Source organism: Artemia sp. Qi Xiang Cuo, chromosome 21 (genome assembly GCF_049724085.1).
Source record: "Artemia sp. Qi Xiang Cuo chromosome 21, ASM4972408v1, whole genome shotgun sequence".
Taxonomy (NCBI): Eukaryota; Metazoa; Arthropoda; class Branchiopoda; order Anostraca; family Artemiidae; genus Artemia; species Artemia sp. Qi Xiang Cuo.
Window position 1 is genome coordinate 10334668 of NC_142814.1, and position 22092 is coordinate 10356759.

A 22092-nucleotide genomic window follows, 5' to 3' on the forward strand; every position below is an offset into this window, starting at 1 on the left:
TAGACTATTAAAAAGGGCACTAGCCCTTTTAATTTCCAATCGAATGAGCCTTTTTTGAATTTTCTACGACAACACCTTCTATAAAAACCTTATATGCCCTCAGGGCATAACTTAAAACCCTTGCCCCGAAAGTTTTGGGGGAGTGACCTCCTCAAAAACATATTTTCTATATGGAAATTAACTACGCTGAACAAAATGGCTATCTCAAAATTTTGATTGGATGTGTTTGGGAGAATGATGGGCATCGTTCTTATATGCCCTCAGGGCATAACTTAAAACCCTTGCCCCGAGGGTTGTGGGGAACTGTCCTCCTCAAAGACATATTTTCTATCTGTAAATCAACTACGCTGAACAAAATGGCTATCTCAAAATTTTGATTGGATTTGTTTGGGAGAATGATGGGCTTGGGGGGGGGGGATAATTGCCCTCCAATCACTTTCGACTATGAAAAAGGGCATTAACCCTTTGAATTTCCAATCGAATGAGCCTTTTTAGAAGTTTTTACCAAGACGCCTTCTACCCACAACAGTTTCTACCCACAACAACCTGGAGGGCTAGTTGCCCTCCAATCACTTTCGACTAATAAAAAGGGCACTAGCCCTTTGAACCTCCAATTGAATGAGCCTTTTTTGAAGTTTCTACGACAACGCCTTCTATAAAAACCTTATGTGCCCCCAGGGCATAACTTAAAATCCTTGCCCTGAGGGTTGTGGAAGAGTGTCCTCCTCAGAAACGTATTTTTTTGGAAATCAACTACGCTGAACAAAATGGATATCTCAAAATTTTGATTGGACGTGTTTGGGGGAATGATGGGTGTGGGGAGTGGCTTGTTGCCCTCCAATCACTTTCTACTAATAAAAAGGGCACTAACCCTTTGAACCTCCAATTGAATGAGCCTTTTTTGAAGTTTCTACGACAACGCCTTCTATAAAAACCTTATGTGCCCCCAGGGCATAACTTAAAATCCTTGCCCTGAGGGTTGTGGAAGAGTGTCCTCCTCAGAAACGTATTTTTTTGGAAATCAACTACGCTGAACAAAATGGATATCTCAAAATTTTGATTGGATGTGTTTGGGGGAATGATGGGCGTAGGGGGGGGGAGTGGCTAGTTGCCCTCCAATCGCCTTCGACTATTAAAAAGGGCACTATCCACTCCAATTTCCTTCGAGCCCTTTTCGAAGTTTCTACGACAACTCCTTCGATACGAAGTGTCTGTAGAAGAAAAAAAACACGTTGTGGCCACATCGTTCTTTACTTAGGCAGCGCTAGCGCGCTACCTATGAAACATAAATAAGTAAAAAGTAAAAAGTAACTTCACAGTTTCAAAAAAAATTGGGTTGTTTCCAAATAAATTAAGAACTTTCGCTGGAATCACTATCTTCATAAATTGAAATAAAGATGATTTTCTTCCCGAAATTCACCTCTTATCAGCGTCTGAGGTCTTCGATTTGACTCTCAACCATATTACCCATCTCACTGGCCAACAACAGGTTCAGCTATTTTCATTGTCATATTCAGCGCGCTAGCGCTGCCTAAGTAAAGAACGATGTGGACACAATATGTTTTTGTTTTTTTCTCCATACCCGGGCACTTTGTATCGAAGGAGGTGTCGTAGAAACTTCGAAAACGGCTCATTGAATTAGAAATTGGAGTGGCTAGTGCCCTTTTTAATAGTGGAAAGTGATTGGAGGGCAACTAGCCCCCCCCCCCCTCACGCCAATCATTCCCCCCAAACGAATCCAATCGAAATTTTGAGATAGCCATTTTGTTCCGCGTAGTTGATATCCAGATAGAAAAAGTGTGTTTGAGAAGGACACTCCCCCCCCCCAACCCTCAGGGCAAGAGTTTCAAGTTATGCCCTGGGAGCATATAAGGTTTTTACAGAAGGCGTTGTCGTAGAAACTTCAAAACAGGCTAATTCCATTGGAAATTCAAAGGGCTAGTACCCTTTTTAATAGTCGAAAGTGATTGGAGGGCAACTAGCCCCCCCACACCCATCATTCCCCTAAACACATCCAATCAAAATTTTGAAATAGCCATTTTGTTCAGCGTAGTGGATTTCCAGATAGAAAATATGTTTTTGAGGAGGACACTCCCCACATCCCTCGGGGCAAGGGTTTTAAGTTATGCCCTGAGGGCATGTTAGAACGATGTTGGCCCAATGTACTATGTATTATCTTTTTCCTTTAGAGAAGGGCACTTCGTATAGAAGGAGTCGTCGTTGAAACTTCAAAAGGAGCTCATTTGATTGGAAATTGAGAGTTCTAGTGCCCTTTCTACTAGTCGAAAGTGATTGGAGGGCAACTAGCCAACCTCCCCCCCCCCCCCAACGCCCATCATTCCCCCAAACACCTCCAATCAACATTTTGAGATAGCCATTTTGTTCAGCGTAGTTGATTTCCGGATAGAACATATGTTTTTGAGGAGGAAACTCCCCCACCACCCTCAGGGCAAGGGTTTTAAGCTATGCCCTGGGGGCATATAAGGTTTTTATAGAAGGCGTTGTCGTAGAAACTTCAAAAAAGGCTCATTCGATTGGAAATTCAAAGGGCTAGTGCCCTTTTTAATAGTCGAAAATGAATGGAGGGTAACTAGACCCCGCCCCACGCCCATAATTTCCCCAAACACATCCAATCAAAATTTTGAGATAGCTATTTTGTTCAGCGTAGTTGATTTCCAGATAGAAAATATTTTTTGAGGAGGAAACTCCCCTACAGCCCTCAGGGCAAAGGTTTTAAGCTGTGTCCTGGGGGCAAATAAGGTTTTTAAAGAAGGCGTTGTCATAGAAACTTATAAAAAAGGCTCATTCGATCGGTAATTAAAAGGGCTTGTGCACTTTTCAATAGTCAATAGTGCTTGGAGGTCATCTAGCCCCCCCCCACGTCCCTCATTCCCCCCAACACATCCAATAAAAAGTTCGAGACTGCCATTTTGTTGAGCGTAGTTGATTTCCAGATAGAAAATACATTTTTGATTTTTGAGGAGGACACTCCCCCACAACCCTCAGGGCAAGGATTATAAGTTATGCGCTGGATGCATATAAGGTTTTTTATTGAAATCTTTGTCGTAGAAACTTGAAAAAGGGCTCATTCGATTTGAAATTCAAAGGGATATTACCCTTTTTATTAGTCGAAAGTGATTTGAGGGCAACTAACCCCTATGCCTTCCCAAGGCCAGAACGAAATTTGCACTTTACTGAAAATATACAAATGAATGTGCTTTGTCAGTTTACTATACATATACTGATATATAGTAATCAAAATGTCTATATTATTTGATTTATTAAAGTTATAAAAATAAAATATTTTTTCAGTAAAGTGCAAATTTTGTTCTGGCCTTGGGTAGGCATAGGGGTTTTGCGCCCAACTTATGTTAATTACTTGGTTAACTATTGTAACTTGGTTAATTATTGTACTTTCTGTTCGTTTTGGGTTTCATTTATTTATCGATGCTGACTTGTGGTAGGTTCACGCTTGGTAGATTATTTGATTTTATTTTTGATAATTTTTTGTTTAATGGAGCTCTTTACTTTTCTTCGAAAAAATTATTGTGTGGAATTTTTTTTTTTAATTAATTACATAAAAAGATTCATTTTCTAATCTGAGCTAGTATGCTAGGCAACATGAGATTTAGTGGAGCTTATTGGGCCATTGACAACAAACCATCCTGTCATGGTTGTACCCTTTTATCTTCCATCACTTTGAATTTATCTTCTATCTTTATTTTTTTTTCTATTTTATCTTCTAGCCCTCCACAAAAATTGGCCCCAAGCTCCAAAAATTACCAAAGATCACAAAAATATTGTGAGACACAACCAAGTACGGTTGTGTCTTAAGGTCATTAAGGTCTTAATGATCTTAAGGTCACATGAAAATGTGAGAATTGGAGGATGATGCAAATCAATCTGCTTCTTCACTAAGACAACGGTCTCGGTTAGAAACCAAGCGACAATGAGAATCAATGTATAAGAGCCAGCCACGTAGCCGTGCCGAGATTCGGTGGCGAAGCCACTGGTCTTCCGGTACTAATGATATTATATGAATTAGTGGTGAGGAATATAGCTCAATTTCGTATATGCTTAATTTTGTGCTAAGATTACTTTGAAGACTCACATAAGTAAGCACCATGACAAAGCATCTATATGGCTTAAAGTAGTTAGGGTAAGAAAAATTCAATAGCTTCCTAGTGTAAGTTTTTCAAAGTTTATAGTAAGATTATTATTACAAAAATAACTGCCAAAAATAACAGTTTTTCAAGTGAAAAATCTCGATTGCAAACATGCTTAAGTTTGGGTGAGTTTGAAATAAGATCTATATTAAAACTCACAAAAATAACAGCCATGACTTCACTGCATCCATGTGATATGTAATGATTCTCTGGAAAAACTTGATTGCGCATATTTCTTAAGATTTTTTTTTTCAATTCATTCTTGCTGGTTTAACCCTAGATTGTATTGCTAAAGTTAAGGTTCAAAATTCTATATAATATTTCATTTGAGGTATTTCAAATATTTCAACGGTTGTGATACTTTGCATCACAACCTTTATGATACTTTGTGATACTTTATAACGGTTGTGATAATGGTTATTGAGTATACAATAAAATATTTTATGAATGTTTCGTTCTACTGTCTTGAAAAGTTCACACCATTTAGCCTTTAGACCCAATTGCCTTTCTTTTGAATTCACACAAACCTTATGAACTAGCTTGGAACGCGATATTCAGGTTTATCTGGCTTTGATTCTGTTGTTTAATATGAGGTTTAGTGTACTTTTGGCAATACCGTTGACGATTGAAAGTAAAAAAGGAAAGAAAAAACTAATATAAATAATAGTTTTGGCAGTAGTTTTGGCAGTATTTATAGGTGGAACTGTTTTTTCTTATGTTGTTGTTAATATTTTATTTCGCTCTTTGTTAATCTTGTAATCAAGATTAACCAATTTTCTCCCTTCATAGTAAATATACTGCACAACTAAATACACTTCCATTATTATTCAAAGCCCTGTCAAGATCATTTCTGCTGAACACTAATGCAGTTTTATCTTTGAAGATTTGATATTCTTTTACCTAAACAGACAAAGTTAAATATGAACGTTTAAAAAAAAATGTATACACAAGAAGTTATTTTCAAATTCTTTTCAAAAATTGATTCCTTTGGAGTAGCCTGCTAGAAATGCTGTGTGCTAAACCGATTAATCTTAGAAACTGTTGTCCCAATCGATTGGAACTGCTTAGTTCAATAGGGTAGACAGTAAATCTAAGAGGCAATATGTCACATAATACTTTTGACTTACTGCAGCCTAGCCGATCAACATTGGCGAAATGAAAAAATAGGAATAGGTGAACAGGGATTGGGATGTTTAAGTTTTTGAAATTCACAGTTTTGAAAGAAACTTGAGCCTCGTCTGGATTGGCATCAGTCAACCTGCCAATAGCAAGGCCGGTTTTAATTTATCAGTCAGTCATAGCCTTCAAAATTTTCAAAGGCAGTATGATCATATTGGCTTTCCATCGTAACACGCTGTCCAAAAATAATCCGCCTTTAAAAAATACTGCTGGCAGGATTAATGATGTCAACGAAGATGACACTTTATACGTCTGAATTTATTGAAATAGCTAAGCTTTTGAATTCTTATGTATGAAGCTCCATATTCCAACTATTTTAATTTGTGAGAATAAAAGGATATATTGGGGAAAAAAATTATTACTGTATATAATGAAAGAATAGACATGATTAAACAGACCGAACGCATTGAGAGCTTGCTTTGTTGAAAGGGCATAGTATACATGCAAGAATATACCAAATTTAGCTTTTTGAATTAAAGAAGATATGTAAATAGCCCCATCAACGGGATCATTGAGAGAATTATCTAAAGTTAAACACAACAGTATAATTATATAGGAATTTATATTTATCTTAAATTGAAAGCGAGGAATTTCAAATGCAATGCTAGTGGAGAATTCTAGATCAAGTTTGCAAACGATGAATAAACCTGTACAGGGTTGGTACTTGCAGTAGAGATTCATGTCTACCAATCTACTCTGTGAATTAGCACCAAGGACAGTAGAATAAAGCATTTTTCTCCTTGGACCTAAAGTCTATTCACCCCTGAAAGCTATAACTCCTTATTATATTTCTTTTGGTTGTTTCAAAGCTGTAAAGTTCTTAGGGCAGTACCAGATTTCCGTCATTTTTGCCATGCTGAACCGTCAAAATTAACGTGGAAAACTAATTACTCAAATATGACAGTACTTCTTGTTGTAAAAAAATAAACATTAGAAGTCAGTTTTGATTTCCAAAGAAAATGACACCTTCAAAAAGATACTAAACCTTCTTAAGCCATTTGGCGTTGAATGCTTTTAGCTAGTTCTTGGTGATTTTTTAACCACGTCTCTTTTTTTGTATTTAACGCCCGCTACTGCCAAAACTGCTTAGCCGCATATGAAGGTCTTTGTCATTATAAAAGGAATTCAAGTTTTCAAATTTTTAATGATACACATGGTTGTGTAAGCCTCCGACTAACAAATTTCACAATCAGATATGGTTTTTCGTGTCCTTGGTAGTTTCAGTATAATGCTATAGTAAAATAAGAACTTACAGCTTCGTTAACTCGAAAGCGAACAGTTTCAAATGCAACGCTAGTAGGATCTTCCAAATCAGGACTCCAGTCCAGAAGTAAATCCAAAGAGGCTTGGTATGAGTAAAGGGACTCGTCTAGAGTGGAGAAAAAAGTCACGAGTCAAAATCTTCCAGGTCAAAACATATAAATAATAGCATGTATGAATACGAGGCAATGAACATGGACAAATTTATTAATAATGATTATAGCACTTGAAATAATTAATCTGCCTAAAAGAAAACGTATCACTTGCAGCGCGGGACAAATAAAACTGTAGGGCCATTTTTTTTTACAGTAATATAGAAATATTACATTTTTTTAATTTGTTTTTTAGATTCAGGTGAATACGGCTGAATAGATTCAACAACAATGATATTAAAACAAAACAAAATCACAAATGTGAATTAATAATATTTCAGAAGGACTGCAGGTGTGAGTTCTTAATCTAACCAATGACCACTTACATCACTCAGTGAATGTTCTGATGTCCGAACATCCGCAAAAGATCCTACTTGGTAGCATACGCACCTGTTTAGTGAAAGAGTTGAGGGATGGTTCAAGTGAATCGCAATTTTTGGTTCAGGAAAATACTCAAGACATTTCCCCTGTGACTCCAAGTGCGCCAAAGAGCCCCAAGACCAGAGAGCAAACCTCTGAATATAATGGAGTGAAGGAGGAGTGTAGTTATTTTAGTTTCATAGGATTTTGCGCTGCAGTGAGTTTTTGGTATCAGTTGCTGTAAGCAATTATAGTTATAAAAAAAGAATCATATTAGATAAGCAGGGTAGTACTTACCAATATAGTTAGGAGAATTAAATTATTGAGGATGTAAAATTCTATGGTCACGCTCTGGTTTTCTAAACCTTAATTATTCTCCCTTTTAATTCGGCTTTCTTGTGAATCTCTTGGTTTTTCTATTGTTTTTATTCAGATATTTATTCCACTTTCTTCTGCTAAGCGATGATAATTTGTTTTGGACAAAAACAAGGGATAACTTTGAGTCAGTTCATACACTGGGCTAACCGCCCCACGCATTCAACTGGTCCACGCGCTGGAACATCTGGATCGTTTTGTTTACTATTTTTTTCCGGGCATTTACATAACATAATTGGAATCCAGATTGCATCATCCGTTTTATTTCGATTTAGGCGATTAGTAAAAGTGGCTGTTTCAACTTCGCTATGAGCAATACGTTCAAAATTAATTAGCTAAAACAAACAACGATATCCTATCTAAAAATGATATTAGCTAATTTATATAGCAAATACCTGTTCCTCCAAAAAAAAAAACAGTCATAACTATTTCCGTATACGGCGACGTTTAAATATTGTGTCGATTCGCCTTTATTGAGGTTAAACAATAAAAAAAGAAGTTTTCTGAACTGAAAGTAAGGAACATCATAAAATTTAAAACGAACCGAAATTATTATTTATATGAAAGAAGCTGCCTTTTTCTCAACCATCGCTCTTTACATTAAAGTATTCAATTTCTTTAAAAATACTTCTTACTCAAAATCAAGGGCCTTTGTGTTTGAGTTGTCTTTCCTAAAGAATCAGGAGAAAAAGTAAAAACTTTACCATGAAAAGCGATGGTTGAGAAAAGAGCAGCCCGCTCGTTTAGATAATAATTTCTGTTTCGTTTTAATTTTCAATGTTTTTCATTGCTTTCTTTTGGAAGAAATTGTTGTTTTGTTAAATTTCTGACCGTCTTTCAAATCATGCCAGGAAATCCCTTCCCACCCCCGTGTCAAGTTCTTCCTGTTGATCCCCCTCCCCTTTCTGCAGAAAATTAACCGGCAATACTCCTTATATTTCCTGATTGAAATGCTCTATGTGTCATAACCAAAAGTATAGTAATTGGACCTTTCAACTATGTTGAATGGAATGGCCATCTTAAAAGATTGGTATAATGTCTTTGAAGAAAACTGAACCTAGGAGGGGAGCTTGGTGTCCCCTAATCTTTTTTGGTAGCTCGGAATTTTTGAGAACTTTCACAACTTTTGATTTCTGTTCAAATGAGCTCTCATCCGATCTCCTAGGACCATTGGTTCGATAAGATCATTTCTTGGATAAAAAAAAACAAGCATCCATTCTTCTGGCAAAAATAGAAAATTCCACATTTTCGTGAAATATGTGCTTGAAACTGCTACAGTAGGGTTCACAGATGAGCTGGCTCTAATGGCGTGACTTTCATTAAAGATCGTTTGGTTTTTCGGGATGTTTCTACCCTTTTTGGAAAAGCAGGCACATTCTCTCAGGCTTGTAGCTTTGGTTGGGTGACATTAAAAATTAATAGACTTTATATATTTGGAATCAGAATAATAAAAAGCATATATAAAAAATAATAAAAAAACTTATTTAAGCTTGAATAAGAAATGTCCAGAAATTCAGGCAGATTTAAGATTTAGGTGGGAGGCTGAAGCTCCCCTACTAATATGCTTAGTTCCCATTACTAACTCACCTCAAAGTTCATGTCTGAGAGCACAAATAAAACGGCCATATCAAAATTGAAGCTAAAGAAAATGGGATCTGAACCAGACAGTCATTCTATGTGAATCTTCCAAGCCATTCCTCAACCTGGACTAAAACTTGATTGAAAAGTGTCCAAAGAGGGTATATTGTTAATCACTCAGATACTTATCAAACAGTTCGTGGTAACATGGGAGGATCTTTCCATAGAGGATGTTCCCTTGGGGGAAGGGAGATTTCTATGAAGGGGCGCCAGATTCCCCAGCATTTATTTAAAAAAACAATCAGAAGTTAGATAAAAAAACAAGTTTTTCAACTTATAGTTAGGAGCCACATTAAAACTTAAAACGAACAGAAATAATTACTTCGAAAAGGGCTTTCGATTCGATTGGAAATTCAAAGGGTTAGTGCCCTTTTGAATAGGCGAAAGTGATTAAAGGGCAACTAAACCCCCTCCTACGCCCACCTTTTCCCCAAACACATTTAATCAAAATTTTATATAGCCATTTTGTTCAACGTATTTAGAAGAATTAGAACTTAGGTCTTTGAGGATGATAACCCTCCTCAGTGCCCCCAGGGCAAGGGCCGTAAGTTATGCCCTGGGAGCATATAAGGTTTTTATAGATAGTAATGTTGCAGAAACTTCAAAAAGGGCTCATTCGATTGGAAATTAGAAGGGCTTGAGCCCTTTTTAATAGTCGAAAGTGACTGGAGGATAACTAACACCCCTCTCACACCCACCATTTCCCCAAACACATCCAATCAAAAGTTTGAGATAGCCGTTTTGTTCGACGTAGTTAAAAAGTCTGGAAATCATGTTTTGAGTATGGAACTCCTCCCACAGCCCTTAGGGCAAGGGTTGTAAGTTATGCCCTCGGGGTATATAAGTTTTTCTTTTTATTATAGAAAAAGTTGTCGTAGAAACTTCAAAAAGGAATCATTCGATTGGAAATTGAAACGTCTAGTGCCCGTTTTAATAGTCGAAATTGATTGGATGGCAAGAGAACCCCCCTCCACCATTTCCCCAAACACATTCAATCAAAATTTTGAGACAGCCATTTTGTTCAACGTAGCTGAAAGGTCCGGAAATCATGTCTTGGAGGATGAAAACCCCCTCACAGCCCTTAGTTCAAGGGTTTTAAGTTATGCCCTGGGGCATATAAGGTTTCTATAGAAAACTCTGTCGTAGAAAGTTCAAAAAGGGCTCATTCGATCGGAAATTGAAAGGGACAGTGCCCTTTTTAGTAGTAGAAAGTAATTGGAGGGCAACTAACCCTCGTCTCACCCCCACCGTTTCCCCAAATACATCCAATCAAAATTTTGAGATAGCAATTTTCTTCAACTTAGTTGAAAGCTCTGGAAATCAGGTCTTTAAGGATGACAACCCCCCCCAGCCCTCTAGGCAAGGTTTGTAAGTTATGCCCTGGGGGCATACAAGGAATTTTTGAAAGAGTTGTCGTAGAAGCTCCAAAAGGGCTCATTTGATTGGAAATTAAAAGGGCTAGTGGCTTTTTTAATAGTTGAAAGTGATTGGACAGCAACTAACGCCCCTCTCATGCAAACAATTTCCTCAAACACATCCAATCAAAATTTTGAGACAACCATTTTGTCTGTGCAATGTCAGTTTAATATACAAGTAATGATATTTAGTAATCAAAATGTTTAATATTATTTGATTTATTAAACTTATAAAAGTAAAAACATAAAAAAATTTTCAGTGAAGTGCAAATTATGTTCTGGCCTTGGGATGGCAAATTTGTTTTGAGCCCTACTAATGTTAATTTCTGCTCGTTTTGAGTTTGAATCGGTTATTTATTGCAATTTCTGTTCGTTTTGGGTTTCATTTATTTATTGATGCTGATTTGTGATAATTTACGCTTGGTAGATTTTCTGATTCTATTTTGGCTCATTTTTAGTTCAATGGAGTTCTTTACTTTTAATTGAAAAACTTATTTTGTGGAAATAGTTTTTTTTTAATTAATACACTTAAGATATGTCGACGGGTTCTAACTTTTTTTCGTTATTTTTAAGTCATTGACACTTTGAGAAATCGTTTTTTAAAGCTGCTTCTACTGACAATAGAAAGTTTATTACCTTTAAAAAAACAAAGACTGAACATAAAGCCTAGAAGAGAACTGGATATATAGGCCTAAATGATGATGGCAGATCAAAGAGATTATATTTTTTTTTTTTGATAATTTTGAACTTTTATACTACTTATATTCGTCAACTAGGTTTTCTATGGCACATTCTTTTTCCTCAACAGAATCTTAGGTCATTTTCTTGACCCAACAAATGATATAATTGTAAGGAAACACTGAAGAAAAACAAAGAATGTGTAAGCCTCGCCCTTGCTAGTTGGCTGTTAAATGGACACAAAATGTTAGCAAATCCTTAAATAATACATACCAAATCTACAATAATTTCCAGCTTTAGCGTAAGGTGGGTCACAAAGACAGTCAAACCCACCCTCGATCTTATTGATACAGTTTCCATTTATTGAACTGCAGTAGTCACTGCCATTACGACCCTCGCAATAATCTATTCCTGAAAAAAAAAAGATGTGTCAATAGTGTCTTGTGGAATAGTGAAAGAAAAGGGTATATATATATATATATATATATATATATATATATATATATATATATATATATATATATATATATATATATATATATATATATATATTATGTTTAAGAGGTAATTACTTGGCAAAAAAAAAAAAAAAAAAAAAAAAAAAAAAAAAAAAAAAAAAAAAAAAAACTGTAGTCCTAATCCAGCAATTGAGACAAATGTGCACTTGAACGAGGCTCTCACCTTACACATCCATCCAACTACCTAGGACCAAACAGTATACCCAAACCATCAACCAAATAGAAAAGTCCAAATCCATGCACAGTTGTCATCAATAAATGTAAGTCGTTGTAAAATTACCAGCAAAAGCACCTTAAATCTAGCAAAATATTTCCAAGTAAAACCTTCCATTTAGGGCTCATCAGAAGAATACCACTGGCCTTAACGAGTTTCGAGGCTTTACATTCTTTACCCAGCACGGTGGCGCCTCTACCATAAGATCTATATGGTAACCCTATGTCAGGTCAAACCTGTGAAATACCTGCAAACTAGTCAAGCTAATAAAAATTACATACAAAAAGTGTTTCAATGCTTCCACAATCAAATCCCAGAGGTCACTGAGAGACCATAACGGAACAAACGAAGACACTTCCAGATGTATCTTTCATTGGTATCTGGAACCAATTACCAATTTAAAGATCCTCAAGTTTGTTTGAAACCCCTAGAAACTCAACCTGCGAGAAATTATATTGAAATATCATTCAGTATTTCTTTATAATTTTTTGTATATTTACTTAAGAGTTCATGATACATGAAACTAAATTTTTGAATTGCCAACTAATTTTTTTGGCAGAAAAACCTCTTAAGATCAGTTTTTCGCTCAGCTTTTTACATCTATTTTTAAAATCTGCGTAATTACTGCATATTTTTGCATACCTAAATAATTGGGAATAATAAGCCGAATAAGTAATATTTGAATGTATATTGCTTTCAAGCTATGGAAAATTAATTACTTTAAAATTAAAATCATCCGTTTTATTATATAATTTAAAAACTAATTTATTATTATTTGAAATATTAATATTTAAATCTAAGAAATGGTCGGAGTGTCCCATCCCATAGCTAGGCTCAAGAATTAACTCTTGTGGATAAATATTTTTTGAAATCTCAATAAACTCTGCACAATTTATTACCAAGAGATCGTCTAGATATCTTTTATTATTTGAAAGGTTATATTTTACGTTGTTTGGGCTATTTTTATTTATCATATATTCATATTCTAATTGACTTAAAAACAGGTCTGCTATGAATGGACTTGCATTCTCACCCATAGGAATACCTACAGTTTGTTTATATAAATTCCCATTAAATCTTATAAATGTATTAAATAGAACAAATTCCAATAAATCGCATATCATATCCAAGCTATAACATCTTGAATTAATAGTGCTTCTAAAGAAATTCGTCCATCGGTCTTTTTTATTAAAAGTATCAATTTTCAAAAATCTGATATTAGAAAAAAGAAAATATTTATTTATCACCTTTTTCAATTTTTCTAATACTAAATTTATTGACAATTTTGTATACAAAGTAGTAAAATCAAATTAATCGACTCTTTTAGCTGAAACATTCACCAAAGAATCTATCACTTGTAACGAGTTATTAACACTCCAATATGGGTTAAAGTTAGAAAATTTTTTAATTCCAGAGCAATATGCTTTAAATTTATTTCTAATTTCTCCTAAACTTTAAGATAGATCAGTAGCCGCAATTCTGGTTGGACACCTTGCTGCCCCAGCAATAAAACGTGGTTTTGGTGGATTTTTGTGAAATTTTATCGTCCAATATAAGAAAGGAAGCTGTTTGTCATCATCATTTATTTTAATATTGAAATTTTTCAAAATTCTTTCTTCTATATTTTCAATTAATCTATTCTCCTCCATATGGGCCTTTTCGTATGTATTTGTTGTTTGTAACTCTTTTGATAAAATATCATAATAGAGTTTCTGACAAATTATGTCAAAATTATTGCTAGATTTATCAACTGGTACAATTATAAATTCATTCTGTAAATTAGCAATTGCTTGTTTCATATTGGCATTATAAAATATTGATTTTTTCACAGAATCTGTTGGATTAATTCTATACATGCTATTTCTTACACTAGTCAAAATCAAATTGATCCAATTCTGAAATCTATCATTAGTAATTTTCTCCTTCTTGCACCAATTATCAATAAATAAGTTTAAATCATTCTTGAATCCACTAAGGATATCTGCTTGCATCATTTTGTAAGTAAGAAAGATTTTAGACCCCATTTTCGTTATCTTTTGAGGATCACGATTCTTTATAATGGACAAATCCACCTTTACAAACTGAGTATAATTTTGATCCACATACTGTAGAACTTGCTCACAATTACACACCGGTTTCCAATTACTCACCCCGTCCAGTTTTTTAAGTATTGAATTATAGTTAAAAATGATTTGACCAATTGTTTTTGAAAATTTATATGTTAAAATTGGACTACCATTATATACCAAATTAAATGAAAGGGCATTCTTTACTCTCCGCTGTTTTAAGATTCTTGGCAAATTAATATCTTCTATTTTTTTAGAACAAAAATTAATAGACAAATATAATCTATTATCCTTATTTACAATTTTTTCAGATTTATTATATTTTGAGATAAATTTTGATTTAGCTAAAATACAAACTGCATCATAAATTAATTTATTTTTTGAGTTACATGTTGTACTATTTTTTGCAATCCAGAAAACTTTTATTAAATTATTCTTTGATAACTTATTTAAAGATTGTATTAAACTAGTCACTCCATTATTATCAAATATGTGACCTAAATCGAATAAAAATTAACTTAAGTATAAATTATTCTTTTTATTATTTTTCCTCTGTCCTCTTGATCTGTTTTTACGTTTAATTTGTCAATTAACATATTTGTGGTCCGTTAACCCATTGATAAAGTTATCACATACAGTCGACCTTTCTCCGTCTTTCGCAGCTCGATCATTTAGCCCAAAAGGATGCGCAGTAGCCAGAGCATGGATCCAATACTCTTCTTGTCTGCGTAATTTATTATTTTTTTCCTCTTTAGTAAAGTTTTCGAGGTCCAGATTTTCTAAAATTGTAATAGTTAGATTAGATACCGAGCAAGTACCATTATTACAATGTTGAACTAGATAATTATTAGTTTTTTCATTGGTAATTGTATATACCTTGGTAATATATATATATATATATATATATATATATATATATATATATATATATATATATATATATATATATATATATATATATATATATATTTAAAATTCAGGATAACTCAGTAAATATCTTTGCCAAAATATGAACTTTGTTTTTCGTTTATTTACTGGCTAAAAATTATGCTTGTTCTTTTTTCACTTTCCTTCGTTCTCATGATTTTTGGACGAAGGGTCTGGGATGACTACCAAATGGAAACTAGAAATTTAGTGAACGTCCTTACAAGTTCATATTTTATTATTTGGGTCCTATTTATATGTATTTTGGTCTTATTTCCTTTTAAACTAAATAAATAAGGTTCCTTTTTCCAGAATCCTTTCACGAAATAAAATGAAGGTTTTTCTATGAAAGTACAAATTTTCGGTTATATTTACCAAAAAAAGTAAGAACGATTCATTTCTGGAAAATTTTTCTTAGCAAAATCGAAACATCGATTTTTTAGCATCAGGAGTGACTGAACGTACATCCAACATAAGCTGTGCGAAAGATTGGGCTCGATCACATATCCTAGGACTATAATGAAAGAACTTTTAATTTCTATTAGGTCACGTTGCAGGGGTGAAAGATAATAGGTTGAAAGAAATAATTCTTTCTGGCCATCAATCCGGTAAAAAAAAATCAAATGTCTTCGTAAATGAGATGATAAAAAATAACTGAAAGAAAAGTAGAATTTAATGTGGGAATGAAACGCTAACTTTTGGAGGAAATGGTATGAAGGAAGGCCTGCGCAACTGTGCTTTACTCATGCTGGTTACTGTCACATTGGGTTGTTAGTAGTAGTAGCAAGTAGACATTATTGCAAACCAGCCTGGCTAGTAGCCTCACGTTGCCTAATTAATGTGATAAATATTATCTTGTATAAAATGTATATTTTTGTTTTTGATGATAGCATTCTTGATGTGAGAAAATTACGTCAATAGAAAATTAATTAGTTAAAAAAAAAAAAAAAAAAAAATTATTTTTATACAGTATAATACTGTTGCGTGATTTTATATACGAATTCAGAGACGACCTTTATAGGGGTGGGATTCAATTTGAGGAATATGTAGGAAGAGGGGAGGGGGAAAAGTTATAAAGAGAAGTGCCCTAATGATAGATAGGAGGATGGGGAGTTATATCATACTGCTCTCCTCCTTTATGAAATTATCTAGAATTTTGTAGGTAGGCTATTATAACCTTTGAGCCTGTTTTTATTACCTTCCTATAAAACTCCGGCATTTTTCAACTAGATGGGTCTCACAGAAAGTGAACATATGGAAAATGAAATATCAACCACATTTCATAGTCCGTGACACGGAAAATAAGCTTTATGGATTGACAGTGACTTAGAGGCCTAGCTCTGGGATTTTAACATTTCTATCTTACGCTCACATTACTAATTAAAAAAAAGATTTAAAGCCTGTTTTGTGAATTTAGAAGATAAAAATGAAAAACACAGAACATCGAAATAAGTTCCAGAGCGTTTGTAATTCTACCCGTAGAAATTACATATCATGCTTGACTAAATATCACTGCTCCAATATTATGCATTTCTTTGAATTTTTCTTTGCGATAGCCAAACCAACGAATCATACTCTTTTTCTGCTAAGTGTACAGAAAGCTAGTGCACAGAGCATAATAAATTAATACGAGAGATAATTCGAATTCATCTAAGAAAAATAGAAAAAAAAGCGAGATCATCAGGATTGAACTCGATTCCCAAAGCTGTTTCAAGGGTATTGCACGCACGCTGTTGAAGCTTGCGTACCATGAATATGCTACATGAATATGCTACAAATTTTATGGGGGCCTATAATGCAAAAATGTTAGGAAGGTCAGTGAAATACCCACTTAGAAATACTTTCCTATATAGAAATAGTTTCCTGCCAGAGGCAAAACTTGAGGTTCACTTGACTACCTAAAAAGTCCACGAAAGTTTAAACTTGGTACCCGAAGTCATTCCTGAGACACTGTAGACACGCTAATTTCATAATCTGCGACAATCCATTTTATGCTTCATTTCCTCTCCTTCAAAGAGATACGAGTCACTCTTAGAGTTAGAGTTTAGTGAGAGAAGTATGACAAACTAATGGAAAAAACTCAAAGTCGTCCCTGAAAAAAAAAAGAAAAAGAAACCAACAACTAACGCCATTAGCGCAACCCAGCAAGATTATAAAGCTGAAGCAAAACGAAAATATTAGTTATTTTTTTGTTTTTAATTTTGCTTTATGTTCGGGAAGACCCATATTGGGTTATTAGGTAGCCCGTTTTGCAGAAGGGCACATTGATCAGTATTTATCAAACTAGCTTCTTTTTGCAAATCTAACCTACCCATAACATTTTTGTAATCTATAAAAATAATTCAGAACAAAATAATCTGAGTGTTTTCATATATCTTAACTGGAATTCAAAGAAAATAGAGAGTGAATTAAGACTAAAATTTTAATTTGAGCCTCTTTTGAATTTTTCAAAACAGGCTCAAATTCTTCAATTCACACTGCTCTGTCTTTGGTGATAGTATTAATTCCTATGAAATGTAAGCTAAAGAACTAAAAACTCTTCTCAAAGAGCATGAATAACTTATAAGAGTGGGAATTGGTGCAACTGTTGACAAATAAACTATCAACGCCATCTATCGTATGGTGGCACTTGGCACTACTCTAATCTTACCAATCACAGTAGTTAAACTAATTATTCATAATATTACACTGAAGAAAAAAAATATAAAGTGTTGCCAAACGCTAGATGGTGTTGATAGTTTTTCTGTAAACACTAGTGCCAGTTCCCATTTTTATAAGTTACCTCTACTTTTTGACTCCTCTTTTATCAGTTTGTCGAAGTTTTTGGCCAGAACGTTTGGGCAAATGTCAGAGAGCTATTCCTAAGGAATTTTGAGGACAAATGAGCCTATCAGTTTCCCAAAGTTTTCGACCGGAATGTTTGGGCAAAGGTCAGAGGGTTATTCCTAAGGGGTTTTGAGGACGAATGAGTCTTTAAACAGCTTAATTTTTAGCTTAATTGTAGAATGTCACTCATTTTGGTGTTTGCCTGCATTATATTCTTTAACGGCGGTGGAAGTTTTCGCTGGGATCTAGGAGAAATTCTTTTATATTCCCTGGAAGCATGCTTGTAACTAAGTTAATCATCGAGCAGTTCGAGAATATATGAACTTTCCTAGAGATTCACAGTAATTAAAGGCAAATGTTCGGGAAACGTTTAGATTATAGAAAACTGCCTTCCCACAGCTGTAACAGTCTTACTTCTGCACTCTCCAGCTACAATTTCGTAGGCAGGGTCCAAGCCATCCGTATCACATTGACATAAAAAGCTACCGATAGTATTTCTGCAGGTAAAACCAACACCACACGGGTCATCTTCACATTCATCAATATCTGAAAGATAATTTATTATTGTTTTTTTTATTTCATTTCTAGAAGTGATCACTGGACCTTAAGAATCTATTGTCATTCTGAGGACTCATGACAGACACTAATTTACTAAAAATATTCAAGTGAACATAAGAACACCGTTTAATTTAGTAAATATACGTAATATAGTGAACTGAAATTAATATAGAGAACCGATCTCAAACTACTGAACGCCAAATCACATACGTAAATAATAGAAGGATGCATGTAATACTTGACCTGTAAGTCTGAAAATGTCTTTAAATCTTGAGTTTGAAACGCTAACTTAGAGCCATACTTCTCTGAATAATGTAAAATGTTTAAAATGTGTACTCGCTCATTGAGTGCTTTGCATCTCTCCATACTGCAAAATTCATAAAACACAAAAACGCTAAATTTGAGGCATATATAACGTAAAATGCGTAAAATATGCGGAAGCTATGTGGGAGTTTTGCTGAAATGCAGCAAAACACCTTAGCAAAACATTATAAATCTATATTTCAAGAGATATATTTACTGTAAATATTTGGAAAACTTTGAAAAACTTAGGACAAAACGAAAACTGACAAAAAACCTCAACAAAAATTGAAAATCTTTAACAACTTTACGACAAATTCTAAAAAGGACAAAAATTTCATTGGAACACTTACTATCCCAAAAATATGAGAATAAATGAAAAATTTTCATACCAAAAACAATGTTGTTTTAAAACTTTACGATAAAAATTGAAAAACAGCGAAAAACCTCTGCAAAAGTTAAAAATATGTGCTTTTGTCAAAGAAAATTGAAATATTACGAAACCTTCGAGTAAAAATTTGAAAAAAATTTGAAAACTTCAGGAAAAAACTGAAACTGGCGAAGAAACTTCGACAAAAACTTAAAATATTTAATACTTAACAACAAAATTGAAAAACAGTGAAACACTTCGGAAAAAGCTAGAAAACTTAGTTTCTGCTTGATAAGATCTGAACACGGCCAAAAAAATCCCATCTAAAAAAAAAAAAATTCAATTTATAACAATGCGAAAAAAATTGGAAATCTGTGAAAACCTTACAATAAATTCAAATATCTTTGAAATTTGAAAGACAAAGTGAAAAAAGATGTATTTAATGAAGAGAAATTTTAAAAAAGACCAAATTACGTGTAAAAATTCGAAACCAATGCTTACACTCAATAAATTGGAAATATGGGAATACTTAAGGGACAATTTCGTTAATTTAGGTAAGGCTAGAGTGGGCCAAATTAGAATTTCAATTTTGATGTTTTTTTTACACAGGCATCAGCGTTTCTAGTTCATATTTTAAAAATACTTAATAGTCTGGTTAAAAATCTGTTGAAAATCCAAGTATCAATATTAAAATACATAAAGTGTGGTGAAATTCTACTAATCAGAAGAAAGAAAATAATAAAAAAGCGCGATTTCTAAAGTTTAAATTGGTGACATGAGCATTTACAGCTGATACATATTCTCTGACGCCATGTTCATATGATGGTTCATTTGGTAGGGAGATGGGGTTTCTGACTTGGGAATACAATTCCAATAGGGGCAATAGAATAATTGTTTTTGTCTATAATGAGAAATTTGTAGGTTAATTTCGGCGTCTTGAACATTCATGGCTGAGAGATATACCCAGAGCTAGAGAGTACAATTCCAAAAGGTATAACAAAATATGGGTTTTGACTAAAATTCAAATTTTCAAGGTTTTGTCGTAGGCATGGGGGCTAAATATACAATAAAGTTAAAAAAAAATAAAAAAAAATAAAAGTCTTCAGAGGAAAATTGAGTGAAAAATGGGGAAAAGTGTATTTCTCGAGCAATGAGAAAATTCCACAAAATAAAAAAAAGAAGCAATGAAAGAAAGGTTTCCACATATTCCAAGGGCAAAAATAAGCTATTATGATTTTAAAAGGAAAACAATCAGGCTTTTTGAGAAGCGAAGAAGGGGAGGATGCCAGGGGTGAGATGGGGGTTAATGAAGAGGAAAAGACTGAAAACATTTATAAGCTCCTGAATGTCTCTTTTTTTATAACATAAAAAATGGTGTTAGGAGGTTCTGTGGACAAGGAAATATATTGTAAAATTATTGACAATAAAAAGAACCCGAAAAAAATTCAAACTCAGGACTGTAATTGAAAAAAGAGATAATACGACTATATAAAAAAATGAATAAAAGAGAAGCTTCTACATATTCTTGGGGAAAAAGTAAGGTATTATTAATCTAAAAGGAAAGGCCTCGTTCTTTTGCGGAAATTGCAAAGACTTATCATTATAGTAGGCAGCTCGATAGCGCTGCCTACGTAAAGAACGATGTTAGCACAATGTATTATTTATTTTTCTTTTTTCTTCTTCTTTTTCTTCTCCATACCCGGGCACTTCGTATCGAAGGAGTTGTCGTAGAAACTTCAAAAAGGGTTCATTCGATTTGAAATTGGAGCCGCTAGTGCCCTTTTTAATAGTCGAAAGTGATTGGAGGGCAACTAGCCCCCCCACGCCCATCATTCCCCCAAACACTTCCACTCAAAATTTTGAGATAGCCATTTTGTTCAGCGTAGTTGATTTGAAGATAGAAAATATGTTTTTGAGGAGAAACTCCCCCACAAACCTCGGAGAAAGGGTTTTAAGTTATGCCCTGAGGGCATATAAGAACGATGTTGGCACAATGCATCATTTATTATTTGTCTCCTTCAGAGCAGGGCACTTCATATGGAAGGGTCGTCGTAGAAGCTTCAAAAGGAGCTCATTCGATTGGAAATCGAGAGTTATAGTGTCCTTTTTGATAATCGAAAATGATTGTAGGGCACCTTGGCCCCCCCCCCACGCCCATCATTCCCCTAAAAACATCCAATCAAAATTTTGAGATAGCCATTTTGTTCAGCGGAGATGATTCCCAGATAGAACATATGTTTTTGAGGAGGATACTCCCCCACAACCCTCAGAGCAAGGGTTTTACGTTATGCCCTGGGGGCATATAGGGTTTTTATAGAAGGCGTTGTCGTAGAAACTTCAAAAAAGGCTGATTTGATTGGAAATTCAAAGGGTTAGTGCCCTTTTTAATAGTCGAAAGTGATTGGAGGGCAACTAGCCCCCCCCACGCCCATCATTTCCCCAAACACATCTAATCAAAATTTTGAGATAGCCATTTTGTTCAAATTAATTAATTTCCAGATAGAAAATATGTTTTTTGAGGAGGACACTCCCCCAAAATCCTCAGGGCAAGGGTTTTAAGTTATGCTCTGGGGGCATATAAGGTTTTTATAGAAAGACTTGTCGTAGAAACTTCAAAAAAGGCTCATTCGATTGGAAATTGAGAGGGCTAGTGCTCTTTTTGATAGTTGAAAGTGATAGGAGGGAAACTACCCCCCCCCACGCCCATCATTCCCCCAAACACACCCAATCAAAATTTTAACATAGCCATTTTGTTCAGCGTAGTTGATTTCCAGATAGAAAATACGTTTTTTAGGAGGACACTCCCCCTCAACCCTCAGGGCAAGGGTTATAAGTTATGCCCCGGGGGCATATAAAGTTTCTGTTGAAATCTTTGTCGTAGAAACTTGAAAAAGGGCTCATTCGATTGAAAATTCAAAGAGATAGTGCCCATTTAAATTGTCGAAAGTGATTAGAGGGCAACTAAACCCCCTCTAACGCCCACCTTTTCCCCATACTCATCCAATCCAAATTTTTAGATTTCCATTTTATTCAACGTAGTTGAAAGTTTTGGAGATTAGGTCTTTAAGGATGACAACCCCTCCCCCCAAAAAC

The 22092-nt window shown here is 34.4% G+C and overlaps 1 protein-coding gene across 1 annotated transcript in view; it reads right to left on the minus strand.

Annotated features, from left to right (window-relative positions):
* The window catches only part of LOC148939225 (uncharacterized), a 329493-nt gene that overhangs the window by 66798 nt on the left and 240603 nt on the right, over positions 1 to 22092 (minus strand). Inside the window, exons 13-15 of the mRNA XM_089106790.1 lie at positions 18186 to 18317; positions 11497 to 11634; positions 6599 to 6714 (exon numbers count right to left, since the gene is read on the minus strand). Of these exons, the coding sequence (XP_088962916.1) occupies positions 6599 to 6714; positions 11497 to 11634; positions 18186 to 18317 (386 nt within the window). The remainder of the gene's footprint in view (positions 1 to 6598; positions 6715 to 11496; positions 11635 to 18185; positions 18318 to 22092) is intronic.